At 37.2% G+C, this 21,065-nt stretch overlaps 2 protein-coding genes across 2 annotated transcripts in view; both read right to left on the reverse strand.

The window, feature by feature from the left end:
• Positions 1-555: 555 nt before the first annotated feature.
• cmya5 (cardiomyopathy associated 5) lies at positions 556-13,963 on the reverse strand. Its single transcript, XM_027138269.2, has 13 exons — positions 13,345-13,963; positions 9,544-12,904; positions 8,919-9,014; positions 8,552-8,785; positions 8,033-8,055; positions 7,565-7,686; positions 7,214-7,348; positions 6,262-6,408; positions 5,066-5,213; positions 3,386-3,519; positions 3,130-3,244; positions 2,125-2,301; positions 556-2,032 (listed from the first exon to the last, which is right to left on the reverse strand). The coding sequence occupies exons 1-13, from the start codon at positions 13,452-13,454 to the stop codon at positions 1,780-1,782; spliced, it is 5,055 nt and encodes a 1,684-aa protein (XP_026994070.2). The 5' UTR covers positions 13,455-13,963; the 3' UTR covers positions 556-1,779.
• A 1,075-nt stretch (positions 13,964-15,038) lies between these two features.
• The window catches only part of tent2 (terminal nucleotidyltransferase 2), a 6,354-nt gene continuing 327 nt past the window's right edge, over positions 15,039-21,065 (reverse strand). Inside the window, exons 2-15 of the mRNA XM_027138553.2 lie at positions 20,750-20,912; positions 20,543-20,641; positions 20,166-20,433; positions 19,970-20,084; positions 19,796-19,887; positions 19,626-19,689; positions 19,481-19,547; positions 18,566-18,642; positions 17,582-17,710; positions 17,312-17,355; positions 17,085-17,221; positions 16,425-16,516; positions 15,775-15,854; positions 15,039-15,657 (exon numbers count right to left, since the gene is read on the reverse strand). Of these exons, the coding sequence (XP_026994354.1) occupies positions 15,583-15,657; positions 15,775-15,854; positions 16,425-16,516; positions 17,085-17,221; positions 17,312-17,355; positions 17,582-17,710; positions 18,566-18,642; positions 19,481-19,547; positions 19,626-19,689; positions 19,796-19,887; positions 19,970-20,084; positions 20,166-20,433; positions 20,543-20,641; positions 20,750-20,871 (1,461 nt within the window). The 5' untranslated portion in view covers positions 20,872-20,912 and the 3' untranslated portion in view covers positions 15,039-15,582. The remainder of the gene's footprint in view (positions 15,658-15,774; positions 15,855-16,424; positions 16,517-17,084; positions 17,222-17,311; positions 17,356-17,581; positions 17,711-18,565; positions 18,643-19,480; positions 19,548-19,625; positions 19,690-19,795; positions 19,888-19,969; positions 20,085-20,165; positions 20,434-20,542; positions 20,642-20,749; positions 20,913-21,065) is intronic.

Genomic DNA, 21,065 nt, shown 5'->3' on the forward strand with positions numbered 1-21,065 from the left:
ATTAGTCCAAACAATTTGAAATCCAAAGTTTGTCCACAAAATAGTGAACTAAAGCAAGTCAAAGGCTCACGTTACTGTACCCCTTGTGGTAGAAAAATGTGTATTTTAATTTTAATACTGTAAACCTGAAAAAAACCTAGAAAAAGGGTACTACAGAATGGCTCTGAATGCAGCTCACTGAGTGACAAACAATATTTAAATATACAATCTATAATCTATATAAAACAATTATAATAATATTTAAATTGTTATTTATTTCTTCTCTTTCTCACGCTGTCAGTATTGATCACTTTGAGTCTGGTTTTGCATCATACAAAAAAAAAAACACCACCACCATAATTAAACACAGAAAGGAAAAGACCTTTACAAACTGAAGATAAATAACTGCTGGTTACAAGAAAAGACAAAAAATGTTTGATTTATAAACAATATAATACATTGTGTATGCAAAGAATATATATATATATATATATATATATATATATATATATATATATATATATATATATATATATATATATCAAAACGGTCAAGGATGACCATTAAAAAGAATATGACAAAAGTCTTGTATGTTGTAAATATACTGACATTTTAGACATTGTTTTCTGTAAAACTATAAAGGCATCTTTGATTAAATCACTGTATAGAGACAAAGTGAAAAAAAAACCCAGACAGTATAGCATATAGATGATTCTTTCTTGATCTGAAGTGAGCTTTTAAAAAGTAATATGACTAAAGTTGAACCCATAAGCTAAATAGCATTTAAATAATTTACTTGAAATGCCAAATAATGTGCTTTTCACTTCATGACCTTCAGTGACACTCTATCAGATGTCTATAGCAATAAAGATCAACAGATTGTAATTATTCAGGGCCGAGATTAATATAATAATAACAATGATAAGATATGTATTTAATGTATCTATAAAAATAGAGGTTTTCCCCTGAACAGAGCAGAAGGAAAGAATAAATGAAATATCAGAAAACTGCACAAGACTTACAGCAGCATCTACTGGTCAGCTATGATGTGAACAGTAGAGGGAAATGATAACAAGTGATAAAAGTAAACATGTGTCAACACAGCAGTAACATTTACTCAACATCTGGGTGAAGTACACACTACTGTACTAAGGATAACACTATACTATATATTACTGCACTATACTCCAGCAGAGTATTCTCATAGTATACATTCTTTACTCTTTATCTCTTTTAGTACATTATATTACTGGTTATTACCTGATGCAGTCACAATTTCCATATTTACAAAAAGTAAATAAATCAATACACCCATAACCCGCATTAACCACCAAAACAAAATGGAAAAACACATTCAAATAGCGATTTTCTTTTAAATGACATCTTTACTTTAAGAGAATACTGTCCTGTATTACGTATGTAACTCATTCTCAGTACCTGCCTGTGTAATATGTGTGTGTGTGTGTGACTAGTTTTATGGGCAGTTACTGTAATTTATCAGCAAACATTTTGCACACCTTTCTGGTGGCTTATTCATCTGTATAGAACATCATTTGTGGTCTATGCCTCACTTTCCACTTGTGTGGAAGGAAATAAAAGTGAGTTTCTAGTATAATCGAGTTTCTTCTTCTACTTATTTTTTTAAAGGATTTAAATTATTGTTAGTTCCAGTTTAAACCTTTGAGCCTGAAATGTCCTTTTTTTTTTTAATAACTAAAAAATATGACACATTTAAAAAGTCTGATGGATTGCAATCCCGAGGGAAATAAAATAAAGACAGATTCTCCAGAAATCCTAGAGCTACCACTGCTTGGCAAACTCTGGGACCTCTGTGGTCATCTTAAGCTCCAGTTTCCCAGGTCTCTCCAGGGTGAATATGGGGTAGCAGGGCTGGATGAAGGCTTGTTGGAACGAGCCCAGACACTGGCCATTCTGAGCGTTGAAGAAGAGCAAGCGGCCCTGTATGAAGTCCAGAAGAGCGCCAATTCGAGCAGGAACGTCCGTAACAAAAATGTCCGATTCCACGCTGTCGTGAAGTAGCTCGAACCTACAGCTGTGACAGTGAACAGTGACGTGGAATGAGGGTGATGGAAATACAGTTAATAAAGATGACATGACTGCAAGACTACAGTGATAGTTTCCAACCTGATGGAGGTGGGTACACAGTGCAGACACCAGGAGGTGCTGCTGTCACCCACTGTGCTGTCCTGTGGTTCTGTCTGATAGGCAACACCAATGCGGTAGGCTTTACAGCCAGTTACCACCGTTTCCCAGTAATGATATCCAACTCGCGGCAGAAGCTCGCCTCTAACTGCTGGACATCTGCCAAGAAATGTGTATGAATTAGAATTAGAAAACAGCAGTCAACACAAAAAAAGAGAGAGAGAAATGCTCCAACACTTTCAATGTACTCTCTGTCCTATGAATCTGTAGTCATGTGTAATTATCAAGGACAACAACTTCCAGTAAAAACACACATTCTCATTTACCTCGAAATCTTGACTCTAATATATAACTGAAATCTAAGAGCTGCTTTTTCTCCTAAAACAGGATTAAACAACAGTAAAAATATAGCAAAATAAAGGCTTACGATGAAAAGTTTGTTATTATATATTTTTATTCAGCTTTAATAATCTTTCCGAACTTTTTAAAGTCTACACTGGTAAACATGAGGTCAAGTTCTTTCTCCTGAAAAAAAAAAGAAATAGTGCCTTCCTTAAAGATTTTCTTTAGGACTACAGATGTAGCTCTTAATTGTAGTATACCCGAATTAGCATTTTGCATAAACGTTTAGACAATAACATTTGCAATATACAGTAGGTCTGTTTTAGGAAAACGCATTCAATTTCTCTCCCTTGTAATCACTCATGCTAATTTTACATTTACTGTATTCAGCAGACATCCATATGTAGAGTGACTTACAGCACAGAAGTTTAAATCTTCATGCTAGTATAAATAGTTCAGGGACTAAGATTACTGTTGAGCTAAAACTCTGCCAGAGAGAAATGAGTTTGAGTTTGTACAGTAAAATCATACAAGTCAAGGGTTTTTTTGTGCTCATTTAAGTGCATGGTGAAGTGGTGTGCCATTAAAGGAACAATTAAGTGTGGCTGAATGAAATAATAAAATTACTGTGATTTAAGCTCTTACTCTATAAGTGTGGACATCTTATTGTAGGTTTCCACAGGATACTGCACAGAGCTCTTGTCTTCAGAAACCTTCAGCGCTATATTAGCTGTTTCACCCAGTAAGTGGAACCTGGTACCTGAACAGTTCAAAATACAGACTGAAAACAACTGCATCAACACAGAGACTCCTGGGACAACAGTTTATACTATCTGTCTATTACATAATATTATTCTCTATTCTCTAACTGTAATGAAATACTGATGGTCTTGGCTCTGACCTCGTGTAGAGATAAGAGCTGCCTCGCTCTGATCACTGGCTCCTGCACTGTTCACTGATTTGATGTAAAAGAGGAAGTTCTCATTGGGTTGAAGGAGGACCTTATGCTCACAGCCTTTTATCCCAGACACAGACCTGTAAGGGAAGATATCTGTATTAGTCAGTTTTATCTTATTATACATCCTCTAAGTGCTGTATGCTGCATTTTTGGGGCATGAGAACAAATAGTAGCTGCTTGTTCTGTGCATTGAGAATAAAGCCTTGTAGATGTCATACAGTTTTGCTTGAGATTGTTAGATCAGATTGTCAATTATATTATATATGGTAAGGGGTCAAACGGAAGGCCGTAGGCTCAAATCCCAGGTCTACCAAGCTGCCCAGTGGTATAAAAATGCTGGTATATGGGCAATACATAAGCTAATAAAATGTGTCATTTCTGTTATATCCTAATGCGATATAAAACAAAGATGATGTGAAAAGAAAATTCATGTATTTCTATCTAAAGTGTATGTACCATTTTACTCTAACAGCATGTCCAGAAGTCTTTTAACCCTCTTATGCAACTGTGATTTGATAACGATTGGAATTGTTAATTTATTAATTATTAATGAATGACACTTTTTAATCATTTACAGTTGCATATTATGTTGTAGCATAAGTTTCTTTTTATCATTTACATTACAGCAGTCATGAACAGATGTTCTCATACCAACTTTCTTCTCTCTCTCTTATAGTTAATATTATAAAAAAAAATGTGCTTGTGATGTTACAGAGAAACCAGAAGGTTTGTAAACATTACAACACAGATCAAAACCTGACCCTCTACTGATATCACAAATAAGGAAAAGTGTAAGCAGCTTCAGTAATTTATTTTTTAACTTGGAAAGATGAAAAGAAAAAAAAAAACCCTGTAAAAACAGCTTTAGTAAGCATTTTCTCATTTAACTTTCATACCAAGACTTACAGTTAGAGTGGTATTGAGGGTACTGTAGTTTTAATTCAATTCAATTTGTACTTGTACAGAGCAATTATCAATAGTCATTTTGTTACAAAGCAGCCTTACAAAAATGTATTAATTCAGGATATAACTTTATGAATTTATTCCTAATGAGCAAGAGGTGATGATGCTGAGGAAAACCTCCCTGAGACAATATTAGAAAAAACCTTGAGAGGAATCAGACTCAAAAGGGAAGCCATCCTGCTCTGGGGAAACCAGAAAGAATCAGAATCAGAATCAGCTTTATTGCCAGGCATGTGATTATGCATTATTTCCCTTCCATAATTGTGTACTATATGGTCAAAAAATGCAAATATGTAACCAGGAAATTCATTCCTGTTTAAACACGAGGTCTATTTTGTTAAACATATCACCTGTTCACTGATGGGGACTCGAGTGCTAAGCTGTTCATATCAATTGCAGTGCCAAGTCATTTCCATGGTTTCTAAGTGCTACCATTCACAGTAATCACATGTATCATCCTCCACAGCAGTGCGTTTTAGATACACGTTACACAATCATGTATTTTAATGAATGTATTTGTTAATGAAATTCAATAACTACATAACAGTCCTGCATAACGATTTTATATCACATAGTCCAGATTGAGCAGATAGAGAATAGGTTGAAAAAGACCCCATGGCAATGGCAGAATCTCTAGAGAGTGCAGTATTTGACATGTACCTGAGGCCCTCTCCCTCCAAGGCGTATTGGCGGCAGTACTCTAGAGTAAAGTTCTCGGCAGCGCTGGGCTGAGACAAGCTCCAGCGGATTGTAGCAGATTCCCACAAAACTGTGCAGGCTTCTGGGTTAATCACTGGAACAGATGGGGCTGTACAAACAGACACAGTAAAGGGTTAAGTGTACTGTAAATAAGTGGGTAGATTAATCTTAATACCAAGGTTAAATCGTATTAATCCTGATATATAGAATCTCTAATTCACATGCACACATTGAAATGGATATAATATTCTATATAAAAATATGTATTCAGTAATCCTGTCCAACTTGTCAAACAAAATCTGTTTATATTTCTGTTATAACTGTGTACATTTATTCTACAGTACATCCTCTACTCTGCATGGTTGATATTACTCTCCAGAATATGACAGAAAGTTTCCTCCATGTTCTCCGGTTTCCTCCCACATCCTCCCAAGAATGCTGTGAGGAGGACTGGCTATACTGTATGTCCCCTTAGAGTGGATGAGTTAACGCGTGTGCATTGTGATCTGCATTTAACACGTGTCCCACCCAGTGTGTATACTTGCTTTTCTGCCAGTATTCCCAGCTTGGCTTCAGAAACACTGTGATAAATTGTTTACTGAAACATGCAGACAGGCATCAGTGTGCTTCTCATCAGCCTTTCCTCTGGTACCTTTGACAATGAATCTCTTATTTGGACTCAGTTATCCGTAAGACTGTCTCCCTCTAGTTATTGCTTCATGTTTTATGGTCTCTCTGGCTTTTTACCATTTGAAAAATGATGAAAAATCATTTCTTAGCTAAAATATGCCATTTTTATAAGTGCTTCTAGTCTCAAAGCATTTACTTTGCTGCCAGATGACTCGGTCAAACACAGCACAAATATTTGACTACATTTCTTTATGTCCCATAAGGATTTGGCTGTTACGATAAGAACACTTTTCAATTCATTCAATTCAAGTATATTTGTATAGCAGCTTTACAGAACATAAACATAGAACAAAAGATTTTTTATGAAGAATAATATAAAGATTTATACAGTGTTTGGTAAGACTACATTTATCGAAATGGCATATATTATTTGAACACATGCACACTTAACATCCAGATAATTCTCTGGAAAATATAATCCTCATGGGTTGTGTGAAACTTGGCACCACAATATACATCACACTGACCTGTTCTAAAAGGAAGTCTCTCACTGGGCAGACTACAGCCAGTGTAGTTCACTGCCATCACCCATACTTTATAGCACTTATCTGGCTCCAGCTCCTCCAGATTACAGTGACTCTCCTTCACTGTCACTCTGTACTCCTCTGAAATGGCTACAGATAAAAAGTGACATTAAAAGAAACCATCTACTTTAGTTTAATCAAATAAAAACCTGGAACAAAACACCACAGGTAAAATCTTAAATTGTCTAATAAGAACAATGTGTTTAGTTTACCAATGCTAACAATCTTTAAGAACATTTTTATCCATTTATAGTTACACATGATTCATTTCATCCAGAAACATTACTCATATATAAAGCTATAAACCGCTGTTCCCTCACCAGCCTGAGTGAAATTATTGGCTCTGCAGTGTTGAAAAATATAAAGGAGCAGCCTTATGTTAATTTCACCTTATCAATTACACACATTTAAAAATCAGTTTATGTGGAACATCAATAACGCAAGTCTTTGTATCTTTGTACGCATTAGAACGGACACATTAATATAAACCTGTGATTTGCCTTGCAACCAGAATAACTGAGCTGTTCTGTTACACAATCAATCCCATATATATAATAAAAATGGCAGATTAGAACATTTAATGATTAAACTTTAACAGAGACCTATGAATAGGTTTCAGATGAAGTTCTCTAGTTCTCAAACCCTGAAATATAACACTTTACATTCAGTTCAGATGTACCAGTAATATGTCCAATATGTGACCCTCCACACATACTGTATACTGAAGTGTTAGTGAATAGAAACATTAGTTATCGTACAATTCCAACTTAACTTTCTCCAGACCATTACAAAGTAGTAAAGGACATCAGTATTTACGGACATCACAGAGAACACTTCATCTGTGAATGACAGACTGTGCAACCCTATAAATCTGATTCTGATGATCCTGTCTTACCTCCTTGAGGTTCTTCCATGCAGTAGACCTGAAAACAGTCAATGATGTCTCCTTCATTCACTGTCCAGTATACAGTGACAGAGGTGCTTGTGGCAGAATTAACTTCCTGCGGCTGAAGATGGGGTTGCTGGGGCACTATTAACAGCAGAAACGAAATGACTATTTAGAACAAATTAACTGATTGTAGGGTCAAACCTAGACCAAAAATTGTAGGTAGACCTAGACCAAACCTAGACCTTTAGTTTTCTTTCTTCTTGCATGTAATGATTCTTGGCTTTCGTCTTAGTTTTACTCAAATCAGATAATAATTCAAGAGGGGTCCTTTACACACCTGGTGTATTAACGACATACCTGGAATCACTTCCCGGTTTCTCTTCCCATTTCCTGTGGTTCCTTTGGCATAATCTTCAAATACAAGCAAACCTCGTGGGCCAAGCTCTAGAGGCATGACTGAGTCTAAAGCTGTTTTTAACCTGCCATTAATCAATAGCACAAACATAGAGTATAAGATATGAAATGAAATGTATTGTATATATGGTATAGGTATATTATACACTATAGCTCCTATATGCATTCATTTCCATTTCTGAACTGCAATGCAAACTCCCACATTCATTTTAGCTTCAGTGCTTTATCCGCATGCAGACTTGTTAAAAACTTGCAAATAATTATACACTTCAAAAAAGCAGCAGCAAAGACATCAGCACACACTTCATCTTCACTGCAAACCTTTCGTAATTGTATTCAAAATATATCAAGCACTGTAACTGTGTGAGTATTAACTAAAGTCACACCGTGTGCAACACGCTCCTTATTTACCTTATATCAATGTCTTTGTATGACTGGAGATGGAAGAAAAAGACATCTGATTGAACACAGTTCCTTCTGAAGAATTATTTTTACATATGTGATGATAGTAATGATTATGATGATTTATTCACACAGATTCATTCAATATTATTCTTTTATACAGAAACAGACAGAAGATCTTTTGCAAAGCAACGACTAACAAAACTATGCAGAGCTGCCAAAGCTTAAGGGAGCTATAGGTGATTTATTATTTTTTTTTATTATGACTAGTACATGATTTATATTTTGTACCATAACACATTACAATGACTCAGGTCATTGCTAAATTTAAAAAGAATTGTTTTAGCCATAGCCTGAGTCCAAGTGTATTATGTGGCTGACACCAGCTATTCATAGTTCTTTGTGTTAACATGGGCCTCTTTATATAACACCCTCCGATTTAACTAATCTCGTCTAAAATCGAAATATACAATGTACATTAAATATCAGCTTTGATGGCCAAAACTAAAACTGTAAAGCCAAACTCACCAACAGAAATGCTAACTCATCCGTCTCTTCCGTCTCTTTTGTTATCGCGTCCATCGTCTCCTTGGCTGAGTCAATGCTCTTTTGGAAAGATACTATTTGATCGTAAAGCTGCTCAAGTTTGGCCTTTTTCTCCTCCTCCATTGCCTGAGACATTTCATTGTACCTCTCCATCACCAGCTTCATCATCTCCTTGTTTTGCTCATCCAGAGCTTTCTCACCATCCTCGCATTGCTCCTGTGTGATGCCAGACAAGGACACAATCAGATGTAATTTTGTAGATCTTGGATGAAATTCAAATCAAAATTTTGTCTTTGGGAATGTAATCAAAGCTATTAAATGTAAATTCTACATTTAAATCTGAGTATACCTCCACAGAGTTGTACGCCATCTCAAGTTCAGAAACCATATCCTCAATGTTTTCTGATCTTTCTTGTAGAACCGATATGCAGTTACTCAACTGATTCTAAAGATAGAACCACAAAATAGATCATGTTTTTAAAACTTTCCATGTTAGAATAATTACTAATTTTCATATTAACGCTTACATTTTTTACCTATTCATTTCTGTGCATGTTTTTTTTTACAGATCAAACTCTTCGAAATCAGAACTGATCTGTTGTTTAGGAAATGAATACAACATCAATCATGCATTATAGATGATTTCTAGCATATGCATATTTCACTATGCATATTAACTATCAACAGGCACTGAAAATAAAAGTAAGCAATAAAGTCACATTATACACGGTTTTAAATGCCAGTCATTGGCTCTGCATAAAAAGAAATGAACCGTTGGTGACTTCATGATCCAAGTTTTCCTGAGAGAATCTTGATGTAGATCAGATATCAGGCTGCTGGGAAAAGATGTCATGGAGGACCATAGAGGAACATTCCTACCTATATACTCCATAATTTCCACAACAGTATAATCGTATCACAATGGAAATTATGGGGTGTATAGGTAGGAATGTTTGAAATAAAGATGAACTTACCTTAATGTCTACAAATGCTTTTTCCAACGTCGACACCTCATGAATTCCGTGGCCACCATCACTCAATAAGATTGGGCAACGACAGACGAGGCAAAATGCATCCATTGGCTGAATTTCTACTTTTTCCTTCATTTGACTGAGCTCTGACATTTGGGTGCTATCCAAGTCCTCAATAAATTCATAGTCTGCCTCAAATGTAGGCTCTTGAGATTGATCCTGGCCATGTTCCAGATATTCTTCTTTAGCTACAGTTACTTCAGTCTCTGACTGCCTTGCATCATGCTCAGTGACCATCTCATAATCTAGCTCCTCATAAATTTCCTTTTGCAAACCAGGCTCTGTCAAATCACGGCCAAACCCAGAAAGGTCTTCCAGTGGGCTGAAACTACGTAAAGTTGAAAAGGGGATTTTGTCTCTTTTTATGGTTCGATCCATGCCAAAGTTATCACTTTCTTTAATATAATCTACATCTTCTAAAGGTGAAACCCTCATTGTTGAGTCCAGCATCTCCATTGGAGAAGAAGGACTTGCAGGCTCCAGAGTTCTCCAGAACTCTTCTTTGTGTGTATCCTTTAGAAGTATTTTTTTGGTTTTACTTTTACTTTCTCCTTCCACTTGTTGTACTGACACTTTAGAGACACCATCTACTTTGTTCATATCTACTTGGTGTACAGGCTTATGGGCCTCACAACTTATGGTCTCTAACTTACTTCTGTCTATCACTACATCCATTATCTCTTCCTTAGTTACAGTGGCTGGCACAGTCATTTTGGATGAGGCATCTGGTTCCTTAGCAGGAATGAGTGAAATCATCTCAATCTCAGCATGTGAATCACTTAAAACATCTGCTAACTCTAGGCTCTCTTCCCTGCCACCTTCCTCGTCAACCACTTCGGCTGCTGGATCCCTTTCAGTGATCTCAGGAGCAGGAGGAAACATAACATCACTTTCAGGCTCTTTGGTATCAGTTGAGATCTCTCTGAGATCATCACCTGTTGGTAACTCTAAGTATGTCTCATCATCTTTCTTCCCATGTGTAAAGACAGATTCTTTCTTCTCTGGTGTTACACTGTCTGTACCTGAAGTCTTTCTATCAAACACCGGCACTGTGTCTGTCTCAGTCGGTTCTTTTAGCTTTTCTGTAGCCTCAACCTTGGTTTCTTCAACTTTCTCTTCAGTCGTACCTGCTTCATTTAAACGTTTCTGTTCCTGCGTAGTTTTGATTTCACTGTTTATATCTTCCACTTCTGGGACCAGAGTTTTGTCAGTGACTTGCTCCTGCTTCCCTGCAGTATCTTTCAGGACTTCATCTACAGCAGGTATCTCCTTTACTGCTTTACTAATTTTCACTTGACATTCTATCATTTTTTCACCAAAATTCATGGTCTCATCTTCACATTTCTCTGATTCACAGACCTTTTTTTGACCGATTTCTTCTTGAAGTTCGCTTCCTGTTTCTTCAGCTGTACTTTTTGGTGATGTATATTTTATATCAAAATCTTTCACTAAATTAGTTATACCTAATTCTTGTGTTGTAGTTGTAACTTGCTGATCCTTGCCCAGTGCTTGTTCCTTGGTAATACTAATGGTTTCTTGAATCTCAACTTTATCATTCAGTCCAGTCACTTTTTCTTTTACTAAATCACTGGAAATCTGTTTGTCCTTGTGTTTTAATTCCTGAACTTCACTTTGTTTTCCATCCTCTATCAATAACATTTTATCTACTTCCTGATTTGCTGTTTTATGCAGCTCTTTTATTAAAGGAAGTTTATCAGATGAGACAGTTTTTCGGGACGCACAACCAGTTTTCATGTCACAATCTTCACATCCCTGTAAATTCTCTGAAACACACTTAACTGTTACACAGCCAGTTTGCAGCCCATCACACTCTTCACAGTCCTTTGACGAATATGAAGGCTGACATTCATCTTTTACATCATGTTTGCTCTCTAACTCAGCTTGATCGGCACCAACGTCCTCTTCTTGGGGAGCATCATCCTCAACACGTATTAAACATCCAGTCATTTCAAATTTACTTTCTGGCCATATCATTCTGTCACTGGGTGCAGTGTCAACCTCTTGTACATCTTCAACCACTGGAGTGTCATCTTTCAATATGAATTTCTCCAGATAGCCATCTCCTTCATCTGAATCAGAATAACGTCTTTTAAATGACTTTTCTGAAACAACACTTTCGATGTCTGAGGTGTCATCATTTTTTCTATCACCAAGAGCATCTTCATAAAGATCTGAGTAATGGAACGACAATGCTCGTGGCTCATCTAGGAGTTCTTGATCTATGATCTTGGGTGGGCCAGGGGGAAGGAAAATCGGAGTAAGGATAGTCTCCTGGCTGTCAAATAAAGTTGAACCACACTCTTTGAGTATTTTAAAGCTCCCACTTGCATGTGCTTTGTTTTCTTTATGGTTTGATGGTTCTGCATTGCAACTTGCTCCATAAAACACTTCATCTAGATGATCATCTGCGATTTCAACCTCAGTGACAATGACAAAGGAACTCTCATCAACTGTGTCCTCCACCTTTTGTTCTGGCACCTTAGGCTCCTCTTGCTGGATATCCTGTGTAGGCCCAGGCTTCTCAGACTCATCATCTGGTGCATGTTGATCTAGCAGTGTGAATTTCTCTAAGTAGTCCATATCATTTTCATCTTTCTTGAGCTGCTCATTAGCAGAAGTCTGAGATAAGTCTGTGGGACTGTCTTCTTTTACTTTCTGAATTTCAATGTCTGTGTCCTTAGGAATGGTGGTGGGAGCTAAGCTTTCATGTGTGCACTTTGTTTTGATCTTTGGCGTGTCCTCCAAGTAGGACAAATTGTCTGGCAATTCTGTACTGCATTCCTCATCCACTGTAGGAAGCTTTGATGGTACTACAATATTGAGGATTTCAAAACCCTCAGAAATCAAGTTAAATAGCTCTTGATCCTTGTCTGGTTTTCCCTCTGCTGTTTGACCATTCTCTGAATCTTCACATCTTATATTTGGCACAGAGACTTCAATCATTGCAGGTCTCTCCTCTCCTATAGCAGGGCCTGACAATCTGGAGCCTGGTCTGCGAAACCTGTCACCCAACTTCCCTCTACTGCTTGTTTTTTTCCTTCTTTTCACCTTATCTTCATCCATAATGATGACTATATTACCCTGTGTCCCTGAACCCTCCAGGCTGTATGAATCTGATGGAGAGCTGGCTTCTGATGCCCATGGGGTTGAGCACCTGCTTGACGCAGTCTCCCACACAATCCCACTGTCCTCGCTCTGTACAGTCACCATGGAGAACGACGGGTCCACCATCAGGCACTGGAACTTGGGCTTTACGGCCGGATCGTCAACTACTTCCTTTAAACTGTTCAAACACATTTCAAAAAGCAAAGCAGGAGTTATAAAGAGAGTTCAGTATGGTGTGAAAAGGTATGTGAGTCTACATGGTAGAGCAACTTGAGAACATCTTAGGAGTGACGAGTTGGGACACTAAAGTTATTGGGACACTAAGATTTGTAGCTCTTCGAGTGCAACAGATATTATCCTGGCAGGAAAATATATCCTAGGACAAAAAATGGATTTATTATGGAGAACTTTTTAATAAGAAATAAACTGAATTTCTTTTTAATAAATAAAATAAAATAAAATAAAAACCAACCTGTGCCATATAAAAATCCAGGGTAAAAACCCAGGTATTACTTGGTGGTCTTGGTAAATACTACTAGTTTTTCAAGTTTTAATAAACTAACAGCATGCATTAGTCATGTAACCTTTACAAAGAGCACTAACTATACACCCAGCCACCTGTTATGAAGTTCTTCAACTTCGTCGTCGTCAATGTTGGTTGCCTCAGTCCCGTCGTCCTGAATCTCCGGCAAAGTACTCTCATTTTCTTCCTGCGCATGAGACTCCATTTTGTTCGTCTAAAACCGTGGAAGTGATTTAAATTTTTTATTGAAAGCAGTGCAGCTTCGTGTTGGGACCATCGCAAGTGCGCTCGGTTCGTCTTACTCAGCGCGCTCGAAATAGAATGCAAATGATTGTCGAGCTCTGCTCTCGCACGCAGTGAGAAAACCAGAAAAAAACAGTCTCTTTTCCTTTTCAGGAGAGTTCGCAGCCTTTACAAGACTTTCTTATTTCTCTTTTTTAAGACAGCAAAAGAAGATAAATGAAGACCAGCCGTGTTTAGATGATAAACTATAAGCGCGCTATGGTGTGTAATATGACACCAGTTGGACACCTCCATGTTTTGTGAGGCCTGAAGCTAAGAGCTAATTTTACACCACAACCTCTTCACTCAAATGCTTCATGATGAACTCAGGACATAACGCAAGGCATTAAAAAAACTGTACAAGCTAGTTAAATTCAGTGTTAGACTTCACTGTTCTATTCAAAACAAACAGTATAATGAATGTATGAACAAACAGCCACATTATATATATATATAATATATATATATATATATATATATATATATATATATATATATATATATATTAATATATATATATATATTAATATATATATATATATATATATATATATATATATATATATATATATATATATATATATATATATATATGCGCGCCATGTCCACACATCTCTGCACTGCTATATATTTATTCACTGTACATATGTTTACACATATATCTATATATTTTGCATGCTGTACATATGTTTACATATTTATCTGCAGATGCCAAACTGCAATTTGTTGCTGTGTATCTGTACTACGTAATGACAATAAAGTTTGTTCTTTCCTTCTATGTACCTAATATTGTCTAATACGTTCCCCCATTTTTTTAAACACCTGCCTATTATTATATATTAAGTGCCACCAAAGCAGCTCTGAGCAAGTCAACTGTCCACTGGCATTAGAGAATACCACTTGTTTAATGTTTAGATGCCTGGACTCAAAGTTTTAAAGTAGAACATTGTCCAGAGCATCACACTGTTTGTTGCTGCTTGCCTTCTTGTTTATGTGCACAGTTGCCACTTTTGTTTAGCATGGTCATGCTGACCAGTCTACTGCTATGCTGCCTATATGCATCAAGTTGTAATTCACTGTTCTGACACCTTTATGTCATACACAGCATGTCATTTATGTCATTTTTAGCAACATGCACTGCATTCAATCTTCTGTACTGTATGGTCAAGCCTCCCCACATCCATTCAAAAAGTCTTGGTTGTCTGTGGCCTCACCAGGCCACTGCACACCAGGAACTGCTGTTTTGGTCTGTCACGCAGATCCTTACACTTGCCTATTTTTGATGCTTTTAACGCAGTAACATTAAAAAGTGACTGTTCACTTGCTGTCTTAAGGCTAGACATTAGAATTGAACCATAGACGAGTGATATCAGAATTAATGAGACTAATTCTGATATCACTCGTCTATGTTAAACTCTAGTGTCTAGCCTTAAGTTTCTTTTAATCAGTGTTTTTCTTGTCCTTGATTAAAATGCGTTTTGTAAACAAGATGGCCAACAAGACAACATTTAAATATGGAAATTTTAATTCATTAAATAAACATTAAAAAGACTGTACAGACGGTACAAAAAGTGACAATAAAGCAAGAAACGGCAACATACACCAGTGATTTTCTACTGCTGTTATTTTCTAAGGCATTAATTAAAGTGTCCAAAATTGTGTTGAATGAGAGATCAGATGCTAATTATATTTCAGTAAGGAAATACAGAACTGATCAATGACCAGTTTGGGAAGGGAACCTGAAGAGCTACCTACAAACATTGTGCATTGGTCACTACCTCGTCTACACGTTTGAAGCTCATATGAGACTACAGCTTTTTGGTCTTGAATCTAAGGAACTTGTGGCTAGCATTGCAGTGCTGCCCAAATCCCAAAACCAACCAAGAAAACAAAGACAAGATAATTATTCAACACTATTTTTAACTTAAACAGGTGCAGTGTAGAGGTGATGGGGGTTTGCAAGAAAAGTGGTTCAATATGACCACCAAACGCATGAAAATGGTTCAGCTGTCTTCATAAAACAAGGTTCATAACTTCAGTCTGGGCTTGGGTTATCTTTTCAGGATTGTCTGGCTAATGGGTAAAATGTAGTTCAGATCTTTCCTCACTTGCAGGACCTGCCAAGACTGCAAAGAGTTGCACAGTAAGAACAGACCATTAAAACAAGTATTAGAATTATTTAAAAACAGCAGTGCACCGAAAAATCTTGTAGCAGTCTTGTAAGAACTTTAACTGACAGATACCTCTGTAAACACTGCTTTGATGGCATCAAACTTCATTTTCTCATGAACTGCTCTTGCTGTGTTCGAGCTGTCAAACGGTTCTAAAAACAGAAACAAGCGATATCAACATAATGCTAAATAAAAATTTGAATTTGCTTATATTCTAATTTGTAGTCAATTCCACAAATTGTCAGAATTACACTTACTGAGCACTTTGCTAGGATCACTTTAATCAACACTGGCTAGGGCCTTACTTTGATCTTGAATTCTTTGTGGCATGGATTTCACAAGATCTTGGAAACTTTTCTTTGAGCTTCTGCACCATGTTGATGCCACTGAATTCCTGCAGATTTTACAAGTGATATTTCTGTCTGTGAATCTCCCACTCTATCACATCTTAAAGATGTTCTACTGGAGTCAGATCCGGTGATATGCTGATATCTGCTAATCTAAGTTACTCTAGCCTTTCGGTCAGACAGAACCAAAGTTTTGATGCATCACACGACTGGCTGATTAGACAATTACATGAATAGGTAAATGTACAGGTTTTCCTAATAAAGTGTCCAGTGAGTGTACCCAAGACAAAACTGCACAGAGCTGAAAGGACAGCCATCAAAGGGGGGTTTATTTGCTGTCTAAAGAAGACTCAGAAAGAAGAAATGTGAAGTCACCCTCAACATAAAGGAAATTGCTTCTCCATTCCCAGCAGTTTGACTTAGGCAGAGCTTTTGCTTCACGGACAGAGATGACGTACTTGTCCCATCTGTAACACAAACAGCAATGCATGGAATTTAAACCTGCCACCATGAGAGCCAGGTATATACATTTCTTTATTTTGTCATGGGCATTCTTAATTCTGAACATGATAAAGTAAGCCATGTCAGCGGCTCAGCCAGGGCCATAAAAAGGGGAAATGTCAGACCTGTTACTGTCAGTCAAACAGTTCAATGAAACAAGAGCCTGGCAGATTTGCAGGACATGCAGCACTCTCAGTCTAATGAAGGACTAAGAAAAGCTTTAACACACACAGAGAGTGTTGAACTAAATGAGAATGAATATTGAAGTATTCGGGAAGTAAGTAGTAAATAGTTAGTTACATAGGTAAAAAAAACCTAATAAGGTCAGGACTAAACCTGATGTTGGGTCACAATATGGAAGTTGCACTGACTATCAATAAAGAGAAAATGCATGTGATAACATTTCTGCTGTTTGAATCCAGGAGCTCTGAATATGAATCATTTTGGAAATCGAATACCGATACGATTACTTACATATGAAAAAGGTTAAAAGGTACCTTAAAGAGGTGCATGAAAACAAAAAATAGTACTGACCTGAAAACTGTGGCATAGTATTTCAGGAAGCCGAGGAGCAAGTCTCCAAGAGAAGACTGGTTCTTCGACAGAAATGGAGGAATGCTCTTGGGGCCGTCTGGTACTAGATGAATATCCATTACAGGGCTGAAACACTCCTGCAGAAATTTTGCCATCATGTTAGTTTAAGTTCAAGTAAATCTGACCCTTATTTTTAACAAGAACACAAATGTGGATGAAATACTTACTGGATAATCCTTTTGAAGACAAGGAATGACAGGCTCTGGAAGAGCTTAAAGAAAAAAAGACATTAAACATTCAAATCTGTCCAGTATTGCATAAACAAACACGTAAAGGATACAGTACAGAATGTGACCTTAACCGTCAAAAAGGCAGAATAGTATGCCTCATCATAATGCCTCTTTTGTTTTTGCTATACACCGAAGACAGGTGTGATGACTGCTACTAGTCCCTCACACTATTGGCTTTTTGTGTACACTTCTGTGACTGGTACTTACTCTGGAGGTAATGTAGGACCATTAGGACCAGTGAGTAGCTGCTCAGGGTTCCACGGCTGGCATCGTTGATCCTGTGATGACCAGCCCACTTCTTGATCACAAGGATGATGGGGCGAACACGCTTCTCCACTAAATGAAAGGAGCCACAGATACAGATAACTGAACAGAATAAATATATGGATGCTGATAGTTCAGTAAAGCACATTTCTGTTTAGAATTATTTTAACCATTTATACAGTATTATAATTCTATGTTATATTCTATGTTATAGAACTGAAGTCATTCACAGACAGCCTTAAAAATCACAGCACATTTTATTTAATGTGCTAAAAGACCATTAAGCAAATATGAACCGTATCATAGTCTTTCCTGGATTTTGCAGTAGCTTGCGATTGTTTAAAATTACCATAGATTTTGTGCAGACTTGTCCTAAGATGTGTGCGTTCAGCCAGAGGCATTTCTGATTCAAATGCACTGTAACTGTGAGTAGGTTAAAGAAGAAATTCTTTTTTTTTCCCTACTTGAACAAGACTCTTCAGGACTCTCATCTATTCACAGTACAGACTCATGTAATTACTTTGTGAGATCACTAACATGAAATCCAGGAAAGTAAAAACAAACATTTTTTGCTGGAGGGAAAAAAAGGGACTTGTATCAGAGCTGTTAACCCAAACCAGTTACACCACGTTAATACATTTGAATCATTCATGTATCATTTTCAATGAATTTTTAAACGATTATTTTAATTATAGTTAAGTTGACGATCTTTAAACCTGGTTTTAAAAAAAAGTAAAAAGGTTTTAAAACCTGGTTTTAAAAGTAATCAAGAATCAAATAAAATTCATTTCAACAGGTCCACAATGCTTAGTTATTATTTGTTGATATTGTTAGACAGCAGTTAAAAGTGATCTCCATACACAACACATCATTGAAAAACAAAGATCCAATCACAGAACCCACTCTGAGAACTCGATGTGCACTTACGGTATGCGTACGTCCGCAGTAGGAAAGTGTTCCTGATTCCCACAATGTTGTTAACGTTCAAATCAAACTCCACGCCACTGCAGTTAGACAGAAGTAGGTATCATGAAGATAATGGATTTGTTTCCAATCATCAAAATTACCAGTGAAGACAATTTTAAAATATTGAACAATTAACTGCCATTGTATGAAAGCTCAGTTAATTGGTCATCATCATTTCCATTTATACTGAGGTGTAGACTAAGTAGTTAAATTCAGTACAGATTGAGAACAGTGTAAACAACAAAAATAAACATATCCAGCTGACAACAAAACTGAAGGGCTTGAGTGATGCAAACTGGATGTTAAAAACAGGGGCTATACTGTTTAACTGTGAAGCTATATGAGGAAGTATCTCTCAGTGCCATGCACACACTGTGATGCCGAGAACTGTCCTTTACTACTATCCAGTGTGTGCAAGCACAAAGTAGGTGTTGTGCATTACGTGGATGTGTAATTAATAGATGACGATAATGTAATCTACAACAATGTAATCTGTGGCACACACTATTGCAATGGTATGTTACTAATAAAGGTCTTGGGTGCAAGTGGTGGTTCAACACTTAAGGCTTTGGGTTACTGATCAGAAGTTTAAGAGTTCAAGCCCTAGGGCCCTTGACCCTCTCTGCTATAGGAGTGATGTATCGTTGCTGACCCTGCACTTTTATCCTGGCTTCCAAATAAGCTGGGACACGCAAAGAAAAGGATTTGTGACTAATAATGGATTCTTCTTTAACTAAATTCCAAAAATGTCATAGTATTGTTTGAAACTGTAATTACTTATCTGAAAGAGTCACAAGCAAACTACTACAATGTAGAAGTACAACATGCATTAATGACACCTAGGATCTTGTGTTTCTGTGCTGTTTGATTTCCTACCTGACTCTGTCCTTGAACTTCAGTATGGGCACTTTTGCTCGGATGAGCTGAGGTCTCTCAATGTAAGCTGTGGACCAAAGCACATTATGTCAAATTTCATCCTTGCTCATATACCGGATCTGCTTTATAACTTCAATGGACTTACACAGTTTGTACAACAGCTTCTGCACAAGACTGAGTATGTACACTGCATCTGTTTTCTGGTTAATCTATAAAAGGCAAAATACATTTATAATGAAGCAATGAAAGAATGGAAAGTCTATTTAGTCGTCTTAATATGATGTTATGTTACTACTCACAAATAAAGGAACTTACTGGACGCTCCTGAACAACAAGACATAAATCAGCATCACTGGTTCGACTACCGAAACCGTTCAGGGACGACCCTGCCAGGAAGATCCTTGCACCTGTATAAGACAGCATCATTTAAAATGATCTCTCTTTACAGTGCAGCTCAACACAGTGGATGGAGGTTTAAAGCAAACATACACGGGAAGAGCCTCTGAATGTCAGTCTGCAACCTTGCACGACAGAAATCCTTCTTCTCCAAGTCCTCAACCTTCTGTTCGCAAGTGTGGAACAGATCCAGAATCTGTTGGCTCAGCTGAAACATTAATTCAGTGCTTTTAATAAAGATCACATAATATGGCTTGGTGAAAAACAAGCAAGGTGAGTCAAAGTATACCTTATCTTTGATTACGTGTGATGGCAAGGAATTCTGACTGTATTCCTCTCTGACAAATGGCACACTGCACTGTGGTTTAGAGCTGACCAGATGGCGCATAGGGGAGTGAGTAGGAGAACAGACCTCCCTCACAAACCCACTGATTTGCCCCTGCTCACCCCGAGGCACTGGGCTATAAGTGCCTGTTTTGGCCGGGTGTCCATATGGATGGGAAGAACCAAAGCGCTGCCTCTTGAGGTCATGCTGCATGTTTCCATCACTTTTCCTCCTATATGAATTACATTCGAAAGTCATTAAAGGCTGACTGTGAAACGATAATATATACACATATATAATATATCCGCAAAATGATCATATATATGAAGAGCCAGGCTTACTTTCTGGATCCATTTTGACTGGTGTGAGACATTTGTGGTGCAGCTTTCCACTGATATTTTGGTATATGAGGGAATACATTCAAAGGTTGGCCATGCAAACTAAGGGAAGCAAGATTTTAAACTAAACACATCTGTAAAATAAGGACATGTGGTTCTATGTAATATATTGAAGAAATAACCAAGATGAACAAGAATACACAGTCTCACTTTATGATGTTCAGATGGGCTTCAGTTTGTTGTTTTGAGACGTTATGGGGTACAATGCAATGGGTGAATAACCCATTAACTTGCCCTTGATTGAGAGGGAAACCTGGAGACCTCGGAAACATGTTCTTTTGGAAAGGAGAGCAAACATCTGCTCCCTGAAAAGCTAAAGCAAAAGGAAACAACTTACACGTTAAAGACAATTTCGCTCCTCACAAATTGCGTTAATTCATGATATAGTAACAACTCAGACGTTTAATAAAATAGCGAGTAAAGACAATGTTTCAACAAAGCAACAAAACTAAAACTAAAACTGATT

Source organism: Tachysurus fulvidraco, chromosome 9, assembly GCF_022655615.1.
Source record: "Tachysurus fulvidraco isolate hzauxx_2018 chromosome 9, HZAU_PFXX_2.0, whole genome shotgun sequence".
Taxonomy (NCBI): Eukaryota; Metazoa; Chordata; class Actinopteri; order Siluriformes; family Bagridae; genus Tachysurus; species Tachysurus fulvidraco.

What these genes read in the sequence shown, in the direction of transcription:
- cmya5 (XM_027138269.2), bottom strand. Translation starts at nt 13,454, where the DNA reads ATGGAGTCTCATGCGCAGGAAGAAAATGAGAGTACTTTGCCGGAGATT. An exon ending in CATGGAAGAACCTCAAGGAG is followed by an intron (nt 6,409 to 7,213) that starts GTAAGACAGGAT and finishes TTTTATCTGTAG; the next exon opens with CCATTTCAGAGGAGTACAGA. An exon ending in AAGATGTCCACACTTATAGA is followed by an intron (nt 2,302 to 3,129) that starts GTAAGAGCTTAA and finishes ATTTCTTGGCAG; the next exon opens with ATGTCCAGCAGTTAGAGGCG.